General features: G+C 43.8%; 1 protein-coding gene across 5 annotated transcripts in view; it reads left to right on the top strand.

Moving 5' to 3' along the window:
- Nucleotides 1-15,087, top strand: part of GCN2 (protein kinase family protein) — a 225,217-nt gene that overhangs the window by 174,814 nt on the left and 35,316 nt on the right. For all 5 annotated transcript variants that reach the window (XM_089999605.1, XM_089999602.1, XM_089999603.1 and 2 more), the window contains one exon: nt 4,014-4,121. In XM_089999605.1, coding sequence (XP_089855731.1) covers nt 4,014-4,121 — 108 coding nt within the window. The remainder of the gene's footprint in view (nt 1-4,013; nt 4,122-15,087) is intronic.

The raw sequence follows: 15,087 nt of genomic DNA, 5'->3' as shown, positions 1-15,087 counted from the left end.
GAATTTTTCAGTGAAAGTGGTTTTTTCAAGTGTTTGCAAGTAGCATGGGTTGTGCACTTTGGTTCTTTTAGCTAACGCGCCCAAAGTTGTCAACTTGTCTTTCTTAAATTAACAAAAGAATAGTCTTCCGCTGATTTCATAAACCATCTCTGAAATTAAGAGTTTTCTTTTTAGCCTCTTGTCTGTTTTTCTGAAAGGTTTACAAGTTTGAAATTTTGGGGTGTTACAAAACAAGAGCAAAACATGTAGATTTAAACCAAATAAATTAAAATATAGTAATTGTTTCCCCTCTCATCGTAGTCGTACCTTCAGACGGGTACGATCGTACTTTTGGACAAGTATGTCACTTTAGTGTTATGATGTTAGGATGAAGAGGTTATGGCAACCTCGAATTATGCTTATGGCAGATTGTTGAGATCACATATATGGTGACTTTTCACCTTCACAGGCAAGATGCACAAGTGGGTTGATAAACCAGAGCATGGAGATTGGGGCGGCGGTTAAGAAACCCCCGTCGCGCCCTTTCGACCTCACGGTTCATCAAGGGAGAGGATGGATGATATAAAAACTCTGATGGACAAGTTGTTAACAACCATCCCATGGGCAAAAGATCTGATTTCCCCAATCATCGGAGTTAGAGGAATTGTGATTACCATAAATTATCCTAGATGGTAACTCCCAAGTACTTCTGCAGAAGTTGGATGCATCCATGGGCCACGAATGCCTTTGGGGATTTACTCTCTCGGTTATTGACCGTCCCCTTAGGAGCAGACTCAGTCAGCCATCCGGGTTAATAAGAAAAAAAACACTTGACATAATAGACCCCCGGATCGGTCTCGGCTGTTTTTACGTTTCGCATTTGTGCGTACCCACATGCCAGTTACATATCAGAACTTAATTAATATCCTGCTCATAATAGTGGTAGATTTACATTAGTTGTTGTTTCTGCCTATGATGTATGCCCTGTGTAGTAGATAATCATGATGGAATGCTACATTAGAGTTAAGTCTCTTATTTTCTAGTTACACCTGCTGTTACTATTACTGTTACTGTCACTGCACTTAATGAAATATTGCTTATCTCATGCATATCCTGCTATATTCTACATTGTTTACTTGTGCACCCTAATAGTTTGTCACAAAACTGACCCATTTCATGGGTAGGTGAGGAGTAGGATTTTTCGGGTAGCCGGTGGCGCGATGCTACGTGATTCAAGCCTTCCTTCTTTCTGCTGGCGTCCTGGCTCAGAGTTTTGGGATTTTGTTGGGATTTTGGATTGTGGAAAAACTGTTATTTGTTAAACCACAAAGTCTATTAATAAATGATTGCTTTTGTTTCTTATTACTCTGAGAAATTGTTTGATGATTGGTCTTCGAGCTAACGTACCTAGAATTCATCCACTTGTTTTCCTTCTCTGAATTGCTTCCGCTGATATTTTCTAAATTTTAAAAAGGGTTTGTTACTAATGTTTTCAAAATCACAAGTGAAAAATTTTGGGGCGTTACATTCGTACTCTAGATCCAAGAGGTCACCTCACACCCTGTGGGGGGGCATTCCAACTTGTGTGAGGTCTAACATGCTGATGTAGAAGCTTATGTGGGTGAACATAGGGTGACAAAGTCAAAGGACACATGTCCTCTTCCTATTCAAGCAAAGGTGAAGGATATGAGTCCTACGGGAGGACACATGGCATACAAGGAGAGCTTCCTACATGGGGAAAACTTCTCTAATCTATGAGGACACTTGGTACATCAAGGGAGAGAAAGAAAAATGAAGCTAAATGGGAGGAGCCACAAAGTCAATAAGGTGAGAGCACTAGATGAAACGTTTTTTGGAAGGAGGCCAAAGGAAAAAACTAAGGTGAGTGGGGAGCCCCCTACTTTCCTAAAGAGTGGGTGAGACACCCCCCTCTCTCATACTTTCTATTTTGTTTACTTAGGGTCCAGCTTTGGTATTGTTTTTATTTTATTTAAAATATGATTTTAAGTAATTTAGTTAGGTCTTAGGATTTGGTTAGGGAGGGACTCCAGTCAGGGTAACAGACCCCCTTTGTAGTCTAATTCTGATTGTCAGTTAGGATCATGTTTTGGCAGTTAGAGTGTGTATAGGGTTTATGTGTTAGTTTTTCACTTTTGGATTAGGGTTGGACGTAAACCCAAGTCACACATTATATAAAGTGGCCTAGGGTCTTCATCTATAAGTATGCAAGTTTGGTTGATTGATCTCTTCTCTCTCTAGATATTCTCTCATCACTTTCTCGTATCTTCTCTTGTTCACGTGAGGACTAGACCCCCAAGGGCTGGTCGTTCTACCCCCTGGAAGAACCCAAGCTCCTCTGGCATCCCGAATCGTTTACATTTGCTTCCCCGACAAGCCGATTGGTGTTGTCGCGTTGCAGATCGTGTGTCCGAGTTTTAGAACGTGAGAGACTTCATCCCATTCTGCTACAGACCTTCAAGGTATCTCTAGAATCACTCCATAGCCTTAGATAAACTTTTAACAATTTTCTGCTACAGACCTCCAACTGTATCCTGCTAAGTACCCGATTTTCCTAAATCGATAACCCTGACCGTCATCACCCTTTCTCTCTGTCCAGCACCTTTACCAGACCTTCTCACATGTCCCTAGGCATCCTTAGAGCCCCTGAACTATTCCTTACAAGTTATGGTCCTCGAACCAAATCAGTTTCGCCATTCGAGCCAAAACCGCCTCACCTGATTACTCGTTTTGGCCCTGTGTTTTGCCCGTACCGCCTCGTTCGTCCTAACGAGGAACCTTCGAGCTCTCCCCCATCGTGTCCACCAGAGACCAGACCTTAGGACACCCAACCCACGGGTCTCAAAACCAAAACACTATAGGTTCGATCCACTTGAATATGACGGATTCCGGTTGAGGTCCCGTTGGTAGTGGATCCCGATCTTCCTTCTGGCCCCTCTTCTGATTCCAACATTGTGTGTCCAGCACCGACTCGAAAATTTCTGCAGGTGCAACATTTGTCTAGTTCCTTTAACAAACGGCCTTCATCCTTCAATAATCTTTTATTTATCTTATAGGGTGTGTCAATTGGTGGCCACTAGCTATACTAAACATGTAAGTCAGTTGCATATTTTTGCTTACAATCTGTTATTTTATCATGCATTCATTCCTCCTCCCCGTCCATATGTTATGGACGGTCTTAATTTTTCAATGTTATTTTCATTTTTGGTTCTTTTTTGGAATCTGATCTTACAGGTTTAGTACATGGTTTATTTAGCAGGAATCAGCTCTTACAACATCCGATTATGACAGCTGAGTAGGCTTTTATAAGGATTTAAAAATCAATGGCCTAGAATTTTCTTAAATTTCAAAGCTTATTTTCACTGGAAGAACACAATCCAACAGCCTATTCCTAGTAAATGGATCATGCTGAACACATCTGTGCGGTCAGATTTGCAAAACATGGCTAGGAACATAAAAAATTAGCACTGTCCACACACCATATGGATGGTAAAGGAACCAATTCCTCCATTTCCTCTATGTGAGACCGTTCAATTTCTTTAATTAATTTAATTGAACTTTCACTAATCATTATGCCTTCAACGTATAGCAGAATCATGAAGATATTTGCTCTACTTGTGTATAACCAAGAGTGATATATTGCTATTGCTTCCCTATTAAATGTCTTGTTTAATTGCATTATCATAATTTGAAATTGTATTCTTGAAGCTTCAGCAAGAAAATTGATTCATTAAGTTTGTACACATGCATTCACTTTTGTGAAAAGCGCCTAGTTGTTGATATAGAAGTCTTCATATGTTGGTGCCATGGATAAAAATTTTCCTACTTTAGTTATTTTTACCATTCTGCTGAATGTTTTGTCAGCCATGTGAAGATAGTTCCTATACTTTTAAACTTGTGAGGGAAGTTCTATATTCATGTGAAAACCTATTTAGCACATTGATCATTGCCTTTGTGCTATAAGGTGCCTTAATTTTTGCAAGTTAAAAGTTGTACTAACTTATTTGTTGCTGCAGATATACATAACTAGAGAAAATAATCATGGATACTCTTCTGAGCCAATCTTGCTTGCTGTTGGTGGCCGCTATGATCATTTGGTGCATCAAATGTGGGAGCATGAACATGTATGCTGTTAGTTGATTGTAACCTACTTTCAGCTTCTACTCTCAAAAACTGCTATGCGCATTATCGTCATCTTTCACTAGAATAGATTGTCAGTAACAGGTATAGAACAATCAACCAAGATTGTACCCTGTTGTACTAGTTGGTGGCAAAACCTTTTTCTGGTGGCTTTTCACAGGACTAATAGATATTCTTATAAGTGTTGTAACCTGTCTTAATGAATTAGGCAACCCTGGTGCTATTTTTCAAACAATTATTTTTAAACAAGAACTGCACACCAAATAATAAATTCAAAATCAGTCCTTGCACTCGTGTAGAGTGGCAAGTCGGATAGTCTCCTCAGGGAGCAGGAAATAAGGTATAATATTTCACTTAAAAACCTCACTTTATTAATACTTCAAAAGAAAATAAAATAATTACACCATCTCTTCATTTACAATGCAATAAAAGTAAACACAATTAAAATGAAAGCCAATCATAAACTGAGCTTGGGACTTTCTCTCTTCGAGCTCAAGTAAAGAGATAATGATAGATATCCTCCTCTCTAAGGAAGCAACTTCTAAGATAAACTACCTGCAAAAACAAAGTACACATCTATGCCTATACTAACAAGATTATTATCAAAATAACAAAAAAGCCGGTGAGACTAACAATTAAAAACTCACACAAATTAAATCTAACTAAAATTGAGAACAACTGAAAGGAAATCAACAACTAATCAAATAATCAATAATAAATCTATCTAATTTAACACTAATTAAAAACAAAAACAAAAACAAAAACAAAAACAAAAACAAAAACAAAAACAAAAACAATAAGATTATACTAATGGTCAACATAAAAAGATTGTACTAATGGTCACCACTAAAGAAAAACTAAATAAAAACACCTCTATTTTTCTTGACGAAAAGCAGCGCACACACACACGTACCAGACTTAACTAACACTAATATATTGAATAACACGAAGCAATACCCGAAAAAAAAAAAAACTAAACTATTCTACCTGAATTGCAAATATAGAAAACCGACTTCGGCAGGACCTGTTAACTTTGGGCAGATGGTGGGCAAGGTCAAAATAGATCAGAATCTTCTCAATTTCGGCATAGACCTAGCCAATATACTCTAGTTACATGTCTGCCTTGTCCTTGGACGAAACTATATAAAAATTCACATGAAATGACGCACTAAACCGCAAAATTGCCTTTACCGATTTCTATTTCTAACGATAATGCAATAAAAAAAACTAATTAAAACAACGTAATTTCAATCTAGTTAACTAGGGATAAAATTGCAGATTATACTAAAATCAATCTACGCTAAGAAACAATCACTAAATTGATGATGCAATGCTGAAAATTAATTAAAAACATAAAAAGAAACTAGATTGCATGCTAAATGATCTACTGCTAACTTAGACAAGACCCGACTAAAATTGACTAATTTAATCCTAAAAATGTGTATGAAAGCGGAATCCGACGCAAAACAAGATGAAAATAAATTGTAATCTAACTAATATCGAATTAATCAATAAACAATTGCAACTAACTATGACATATCAAAACTGACTTACACGCTGATGCCTATTAACGCTATTCAAGTAAATCTAATTTATCTAATTCTAATTAATCTAATCTAAATAAAATTTCTAAAATACGAGAAAAAAAATTAATTAACAAATTGATTTAACAAATTAACAAACTAACTACACACCTAATTGAATTAAAACTATTCTATTCCTAACTATATGCAGTGAGTGAGAAGACTTACCTCAAGGGTTGTCCGATGAATTTTAGAAAAAAGCGAGTGGTCCACCTTTCTTAAAAACATGTACCTACATTCTTTTCCTTGCTGCACATTGATATTCTCTTGTTACACACATCCTGTAACACCCCAAAATTTCAAACTTGCGAACCTTTCAGAAAATAGGCAAGAGTAAAAAAAAATCTCTTTTCTTTCAGAGTTTGTTTATAAAATCAACGAAAGACTATTCTTTTGTCAAATTCAGAAAGGCAAGCTGACAACTTTGGGTACGTTAGCTAAAAGAACCAAAACTCACAATCCATGTTACTTGTAAAACACTTGGAAAAGCCACTTTCATTAAAAGAAATTCCAAAAAAGTACAAAATTCGGATATCCCAAGGAAAATCTGTTACAAAACCAAAAAACATCCAGGATGCGAGCTAAGAGTAGAAAAAAGAAATCTTGAAGTCATTTTGCCATTGCGCCATCACCCGTGGTGTACCTAATCATCACCTGTACCCATAGAATGGATTAGTTTCGCGAAAAACTAGTAGGTGCACAAGACAAACTACAGGAAATTGAATTAAGTACATTTAATTCAACAAACTAAGCAGTTTAAAGCAGATATGCAGTTAAACAGGTAAGCAGTTCAAAACAAGTAAACAGTTCAAAGTAGGTAAGCAGTGCAACTGTCAAAACGCAACATGATGATTCATTTGATCGTAAGCTGTGAACTATCATGCAACAAGCAAGTCTCATGACCCATCAACCAGTGTGAACAAACTTTATGTTTCGATATTACTGGCCTGCGGGTACGCGCAGACAAATCGTAGAAACAACTGAGACTAGTTTGGGCGTCTGTTATTCTATGTATTTTCAATAACCCGAATAGCTAGTTGAGTCTGCTCCTAAGGGGACGACTTTAGCCGAGAGAGGATTCCCCAAATGCAGGTACTTGGCAATGGATGCATCCAACTTCTGCAGAAGTCCATGGGATCTACCACCTATGATAATGTCGGGTAGTCCCTTCCCCTAACTCCAATGACTGGGGAGGCCGAATCTTTGCCCGTAGGGTAGGGGTGGCAATTTCTGACACGACCCGCCAACCCGCCTCTTAGGCGGGTTCGGGTTGGGCTTAAGCCAACCCGTTTAATAAACGGGTCGACCCGTGTAACCCGTTTATTAAACAGGTCGGGTTCGGGTTGGGGGTATGCCAACCCGCCAACCCGGCTGACCCGTTTAATAAACGGGTTAGGCGGGTGGGTCAACCCGCCAACCCGACCCGTCTGCCCGACCCGCCAACCTGCCAACCCGTCTGCCCGACCCGTCAACCCGTCAACCCGCCAACTTGCCTACCTGCCAACCCGATCCGTCAACCCGACCCGCCAACCTGACCCGCGAACCTGAAAACCCGTTTACCCGACCCAACCCATTTATTAAATGGGTTGGCGGGTCGTGTCGGGTTACCCGTTTATTAAATGGGTCGGGTTCGTGTTTGCCACAGCCGACCTGTTTAATAAACGGGTCGGGTTCGGGTTGAGGTATGCTGACACGCCAACCCACCAACCCGCCAACCCGACCCGATTGCCACCCCTACCGTAGGGTGGTTGCTAACAACCTGTCCATTGGAGTTTCGTATCGATCCATCCTCTCCCTTGACAGAGTACAAGAAGCGAATGAGTGCGTCAGGAGTAAATTAACTGACGACTCATTCTATATGCTCTGGTCTTTTGACCAAATGAGCATCTTACCTGTGAAGGCGATCCCATTTTTATGTGTTTATAACATTATGCATTTAGCACTGTTCGAGGTCGCACGACCGTCTCATCCGATTATCGCAGTACTAGCGTGTAGTGCACGACTACAAGTACTCTAAGATGAAAGTGGTATAGTTCCTCAATAGGAGCCTTAACAAAAGCATTTCACAAAGATGTAATGTTTCTCAAACTTTATTTTTGACATTCTTTATCTTTTGAAACAGCCAACAACTTATACCAACATTTGGCATGCAATTTTCTAGAATCTCATCCGCTATCGTGATATCTACATGCCTCATATGACTCGATACCAACCTCGATAAACGGGATACGGGTTTCTCAACATAACCCTCACTAAGAAGTTTGCTCAAGCTCCAATTCGGGGTTACCCGAGATATGTGGAAGAGACAAACAAAACCAGCCAATCACATCCTTCTAAATACTTCGATTTGGGCAGTCTTTGATGTTTTTGCGCAGCCCCTTAAATTCTCAAGTCTATTTGGCAGGATTGCTCACTCGAAAAGCCAGGATCCCTCTTCTTAGATGAGGATTATTATTAAGCTCTTGATTCAACTCTTGTCGCAAGAGGGAGAGTGGTAAATGCCTCTTCCATCCTCCACGAGGATGTCTTTTATAGAACATGCAATGAGTGAAAACTTGAGCGTCATCTGCAATGGCAAGGCAATAACAAAACATTTGCAAAAGCAGGAGCCTGGGCGCAAAGCGCGACGACAAAGTAAAGACATGACAAAAAGTAAAGGACAAGGATCACGAAACTGCGTCCTTGAGTTAAATGCGTACCCATATAAATATATATCATATATATTTATTTAATTGTCCTTTTTTGTTAATTGAACTAAATTCAATTGTCCAAGTCTTCCGTGCAATCTTCCCCTACCTTGGGGAGTTGCGAGCTTGTTGGCATCTGCGGGTGTAAGCGATTAACGGGTTGGGTCGTGGGGCACGAGCGGGATCCGTCGTACAAGCTGCAAAAGCAAGACGTTAACATGCTATCTCAATCAGAAAGGTAGAGACGACAGGGGCGTTGCCGCTGTCCTGACATGAAAGAAGCAGAGGCAGGGGCATCGTGCCCCTGCGAACCTGCTGAACGCGAAAGAAGCAGGGGCCGCGAGCCCCTGCTGACAGCAAACAACGGGGAGGCAGGGGGATGCACCCTTGCCTAATGAAGGCAACGAGGGAGGCAAGGGCTTCGCCTTGACTGCCGGAAGAGCAAAGAGGCAGGGGCCAAGCCCCTACTCGTTAGCACAAAGGGGGAGGCAAAGGGCTTTACCCCTGCCTGCCGAACTTAGTAGAGGCAGGGGCCTTTGCCGAACTTAGTAGAGGCAGGGGCAACGCCCCTGCCTACTAGAAGGAGAAGGCGTAGGGAGGGGGCTCGTCCCCTCCCCCGCCAGACTGAGGGTGCAGGTAGGGGCTTGACCCCTCCCCTACAAAACGAGTGCACAGGGAGGGGCTTGGCTCCATCCCTTCCAAAGGGTACGCACGGAAGGGGCTCAACCCCTCCCTTGCATTTAGCAGGTACAGGGAGGGGCTCTGCCCCTTCCCTATCACTGGAAGGTGCAGGGAGGGTCGCAGCCCCTCCCCTGAACAACGAGGGTGCAGGGAGGTGGCTCGACCCCTCCCTTGTCGGAAAAAGGGAACAGGGAGGAGGTTGTGCCCCTCCCTTGCTAAGGGTGGTGCAGGGAGGGGGTTTGACCCCTCCCTTGGCCGTAGGGAGCACAGGGAGGGCTCGGCCCCTCCCCTGCCAAAAGGAGACGCAAGGAGGGGGCTCGACCCCTCCCCCGCCAAATACGACACAGGGAGGGACTCGACCCCTCCCCTGCAAACAGTGGCATCGGGAGGGGGTTGGGCCCCTCCGTCGCAAAACACATTGCAGGGAGGGGGCTCTGCCCCTCCCCTGCGATTTAAGGCAGCAAGGAGGGGGCTTTACCCCTCCCTTGCGATTGAGGGAAGCAACTCAGCCCCTCCCTGTGCTAACAGAGAAGTGAGGGAGAGAGAGACGGAAACAAAAGGAGAAGAAGAACGAGGGGAGCGTACCTGGAGGTTGCCAGAAGAAACTCGTCAGAAAGGCGCCTGCTGGAGGAATGGGGGTCGCCGGTGGCCGCTACTCGGCAGACGCGAGGAGAGGGGGGGGGTTCGGGTAGAGAGATGAGAGAGCGAGAGGGAAAAGCGGGTTTCTATTTGAAACCTCTCCCCTACCTCGTTGTCTTTAGAAAGCACGAGAGAGGCGGTGTCCTCAGGTTGGGTCTGGGTCGGGTCCGGATCCGACCTGAATCCTAGTTTTTTTTTTGTGGGTTTTATATCCTACTCTCCTTAAAATAATTTCGTTCGCGAAATTTTTATTGCATTCATTGGTCAAAATACAAGTCATGGTATTTTTTCCTGATATCTGACTCAGGCTCCCATATACATTCATTTATTCCCTGTTGTTGCCAACGTACTTTTATAAGAGAAATCGTTTTTTATCTAAGTACTTCGTCTCGACGATCAACGATTGCCATAGGTCTTTCCTCAAACGTCAAGTCTTTTTGGATGTCCACATCATCGTAATGAATGATGTGCGATGGGTCGTGAACGTATCTTCTCTACATAGATACGTGAAAGACGTTGTGGATTTGAGCGTACTGAGGAGGCAGCGCAACACGGTAAGCCGCCTCATCGATCCGATCCAGGATCTCAAATGGTCTGACGAATCGGGGACTCAACTTTCCCTTCTTCACGAACCAGAAAATGCTCTTTGTAGGAGATACCTTAACAAAAACAATATCTTTCGTTGAGAAAACGAGCTCTCTACGCCGACGATCAGCGTAACACTTCTATCAACTTTGCGTGGAACACAGACATTCCCTGATCATCTGCACTTGCTGAGTATAGTGTTGTAGCACTATTGGTGAATCCTGCGTCCGTTCACCATCCTCGTCCTGGTAAACAGGTGATCAACAAGGTTTCCCGTACAAGGCTTCGTATGGAGCCATTCTGATGCTCGCATGACAACTGTTGTTGTACGTGAATTCTGCCAATCCGGTATGAGAGTCCCATTCTCCCTTCCAGTCCATCATACAAGCTCGCAGCATGTCCTCCAAAGTCTGAATCGTACGTTCAAATTCTACGTCGGTCTTAGGGTGGAAGGCCTTGCTGAATTTCAGTTTTGTGCCCAAGGCCAACTGCAGCTGCCCCCAAAACCTGGAGGTGAACCTCGGGTCACGATCAGAGATGATTGACACAGGAACACCGTGCAATCTCACAATCTCCCGGATATAGAGGTCCGCCAAGCTGTCCAGTGACTGACTAAGGCGGATAGAGAGGAAATGCACCGATTTAGTGAGTCGATCTACGATCACCCAAATCGCGTCATGTTTCCTTCGCGTCCTCGGCAAACTGACGATGAAGTCCATTGTGATGTCCTCTCACTTCCATTATGGAATCTTCATCTGCTGCATCACTCCGCCTGGTCGCTGGTGCTTGATCTTAATCTGTTGGCAAGTCAAGCACTTTGAGATGTACTCGGCTACGTCTCGCTTCATTCTGCTCCACCAATATCTGCGCTGCAAATCTTTGAACAATTTCGTGTCGCCAGGGTGAATCGTGTACTTGGACTTGTGGGCTTCTGTAAGAATCTCATCTCTCAAAATAGGATCTTTTGTCACCCAGTGACGATCCTTATGCAATACTTCCTCACTCAGACAGAAGGGGGTATCGGCCCGCTGCGTCTAGCTTTCAGCTTTTTGTACTACGCATCGATCTTCTGTCTGACAAAGATCTTGGACAATAGCTCAGGTTGAGCTACCATGCTAGAAAGACTGATCGAATTTTGAGTGACCGCAAACGGTTCCCACAATACCAGATCCTCAATCAGCTTCCACCCAGCGAATAACAAGTTAATGGAAACGTTGGGAGACTTGGTGTTCAGAGCGTCGGCCATGACGTTCGCCTTTCCTGGGTGGTAGGACAGGGTGAAGTCGTAATCCTTGAGGAATTCCAGCCAACGCCGCTACTTCATATTTATCTCCTTTTGCGAGAACAAGTATTTTAGGCTTTTATGATCTATAAAAGCCTCCAACCGCTCCCCTTGCAAATAGTGTCGCCATATTTTTAATGCGAAGTCCACCGTTGCTAACTTCAAATCATGAGTCGGATAATTCTTCTCATGAATTTTAAGTTGGCGCGATGCATAGGCGATGACTCTATCGTTCTGCATTAGGACACAACCCAAGCCTGTCCCGAAAGCGTCGGTGTAGATCACGAAGCCACCTTGACCCGAAGGTAAGGCCAAAATAGGAGCAGTTGTAAGACGTTCCTTCAACATATGAAGACTGCTTTCGCACTTGGCGTCCCATACAAACTTAGCTTCTTTCTTTAGGAGCTTCGTCATGGGTAGAGAGATCTTAGAAAAGTCCTGAATAAATCACCGATAATACCCAACTAATACAAGAAAACTCCTGATGTCATGAACATTCCTCGGCTGCTGCCAACTCAGTACAGCCTCTACCTTCACTGGATCCACGAACACACCTTCCTTGGAGATGACATGCCCCAAAAACATGATCTCCTCGAGCCAAAACTCGCACTTGGATTACTTAGCGAACAAACGCTCTTTTTGCAAGGTTTCGAGAATAATTCTCAAGTGCTCACGATGTTTCTCCCAACTGTCTAAATACACCAGGATGTCGTCGATGAACACGATCACGAAGGTGTCCAAGAAGGGTTTGAACACCCTATTCATGAGATCTATGAACGCTGCAGGAGCATTAGTGAGTTTAAAGGGCATGACCGTAAATTCGTACTCCCCATACCTAGTCTGGAAGGTCGTCTTGGAGATATCATCTCCCTTAATTCTAAGCTGATGGTACCCAGATCTACGGTCGATTTTTGATAAGATCTTGGCCCTCTGCAACTGGTCGAACAGATCCTCGATGTGTGGCAACAGGCACTTATTCTTTATTGTCTCCTGGTTGAGCATTCGATAGTCGATGCACAACCGTAATGATCTGTACTTCTTTTTCATGAACAAGACAGGAGGTCCCCAGGGCGAGACGCTGGGGCGAATGAATCCTTGATCCATCAACTCCTGCAACTGCTTCTTGAGCTCCTTGAGCTCTGTCGGCGCCATCCGATATGGAGCCTTTGAAATTGGCACAGTACCAGGTAGCAACTCGATGCTGAACTGCACCTCACGAGACAGGGGAAGTCCTGGTCGCTCCTCTGGAAAGATGTTTGGAAAATCCCGAACCACCTCTAAGTCCCCGATCGTGAGTCGCATCGATTCAGACTGGATGACACTGACCAAGAAGGCAGTGCATCCCTTCCTCAGGTAGTTCTGCGCCTTTAGGGTCGAAATCAACTTGCTCACTCGAACGAGTTTCACGGTCTTGAATTCCACCTTGGGCATTCTTGGTGGAGATAAGACAATCCTGCTATCTTGGCAGAAGATCTTGGCATGATACTTGTGCAGCCAATCCATGCCTAGGATGACGTCAAATTCCGTCATATCTAGCAGGATAGCACAAGCCTGTAAATGCCGATCTGCCAAGACTACGTCCCTCTGGTACGTAGGCCGCACAAATTGTGTTTTTTCCAATCAGGTTATACACTTCAAGGGTATTATGCAAGGGTTTTACAGGTATGCGCAAAGTCGGCAAAATTTACCGAAATAAAAGAGTGTGTGGCACCACAATAAAAAAACACAAAGATCACTTGATTAGCGACAAAAATGGTACCTTGCACTAGGTCGCCCTTGGTTAACTGCTCGATCGTGGCAGTGTAGACGCGTCCCGACGTCTTCTTCTGACCGCTCGACTGCGGTTGCGGCGACTGATGTTGCTGCTGCGGTGGCCGAGGGAGCAAGGGTGCTTCTCTATTCTGCCTGAGGTCATCAACCGCCTTTTTGCGACATTCGGGAAGGTAGTATCCTTCTTGCCACAATACAGGCATTCGCCTGTCTCGAGCGGGCATGCCTGCCCAAAGTGAGATCGTCAGCATCTGGGGCATACAATGTCAGCCTGTTGCCTGGCTGGAGGGTTGCCCTGAGGCCGCTGGCGCTTTGAAGGAGGAAAATGTTTCTTTCCTCCTTCAATCTTTATGGAAAAGAATGACTGTTTGCCTAGGCTGCTGGATGGTGTCTTCGTCTCACCACCCGCAGCGGGTGGCTTCCTGCTCTGTGCACTCTTAGAGTGCTCCCAGGGTTCACTCAGGAGGGTGGCGGCAGCAACTGCCGCAGAGAAGGTCGAGGGCATACTAGTTAGGACCCGATACATGAGCCCCTTCTTCAGCCCCTGAATAAACTTTTCTGCCCGCTCGCGATCATCCGCGAATAGGTTGGGGCAATAGGGTTCTAAACTCTGGAATTTGGCGATGTAATCTGTCAAACTCGAATTGCCTTGGCTGAGCTCCAAGAACTCCACCTTCTTCTTCTCCCTCGCATGAGGCGGGAAGTAGTTATCTAAGAAAGCTTTTCTGAATGCTTCCCAAGGAATTGGTGAAATTCCCGAAAACTCCACACCCCTGGCCTTGTCCCACCAGCTGCGGGCATTGTCCTTCAGCCTGAAGGTCCCGTATAATGTCTTCTTGTCGTCGGGGACTGGCAAGACCTCAAACACTCTTTCCACCTCCTTCACCCAGTTCTCGTCCATATATGGGTCGGGCTTACCGCGAAGGTCGGGGGGTCAAGCTTCAAAATTTTTTCATACGTCACTGCGGTATGCTGTCTCAGTTTAGGAAAGGGCACTTGATCCCTTTGGGAACAAACCTGGTCTCGTATAGCCTCTGCCAGGGTACTTAGGGAATCCATCACAAAACTCCGCTGTTTTGACCATTCGTCAGCAAAATCTTCGTTCGAGTTCCTTACCATCCTTGAAGTAGACAAGGGATACCAAAGATCGAAAATTTCAGGAAGCTCGAGATAGAAGCCAAAAACATTCGTACTATTTATGTGTAACACGAGTAGTTTACAAAAACCCAACAATGCTGGTACATAAGTAGAATGTGTCAAGCCACTTAGCTTAACAATGCAAAATACAACTACAAAGCAAGAGAAATTGTATACTCACAGCGCGATGCAGATGCTCAATGGTCAAGAATCCTTGCTTCCTGAGCTCTGATACCAATGTCTAACTTCCCAAAATTTCAAATTTGCGAACCTTTCAGAAAACATGCAAGAGAGTAGAAAAAATCTCTTTCCTTTCAGAGTTTGTTTATAAAATCAGCGGAAAACTATTCTTTTGTCAAATTCAGAAAGGCAAGCTGACAAGTTTAGGCACATTAGCTAAAAGAACCACAAATCACAATCCATGTTACTTGTAAAATACTTGGAAAAACCACTTTCATTAAAAGAAGTTCCCAAGTAGTACAAAATTCGGATATCTCAAGGAAAATCCATTACAAAACACAAAAACATCCAGGATGCGAGCTAAGTGCAGGAAAAGGAAATGTTGAAGTCATCTTGTCATCCCGCC

This window comes from Nuphar pumila, chromosome 3 (assembly GCF_984573655.1).
Source record: "Nuphar pumila chromosome 3, dmNupPumi1.hap1.1, whole genome shotgun sequence".
Lineage (NCBI taxonomy): Eukaryota > Viridiplantae > Streptophyta > Magnoliopsida > Nymphaeales > Nymphaeaceae > Nuphar > Nuphar pumila.
Note: the sequence above shows the minus strand (reverse complement) of the source record. Positions and strands in the feature narration are given on the sequence as shown.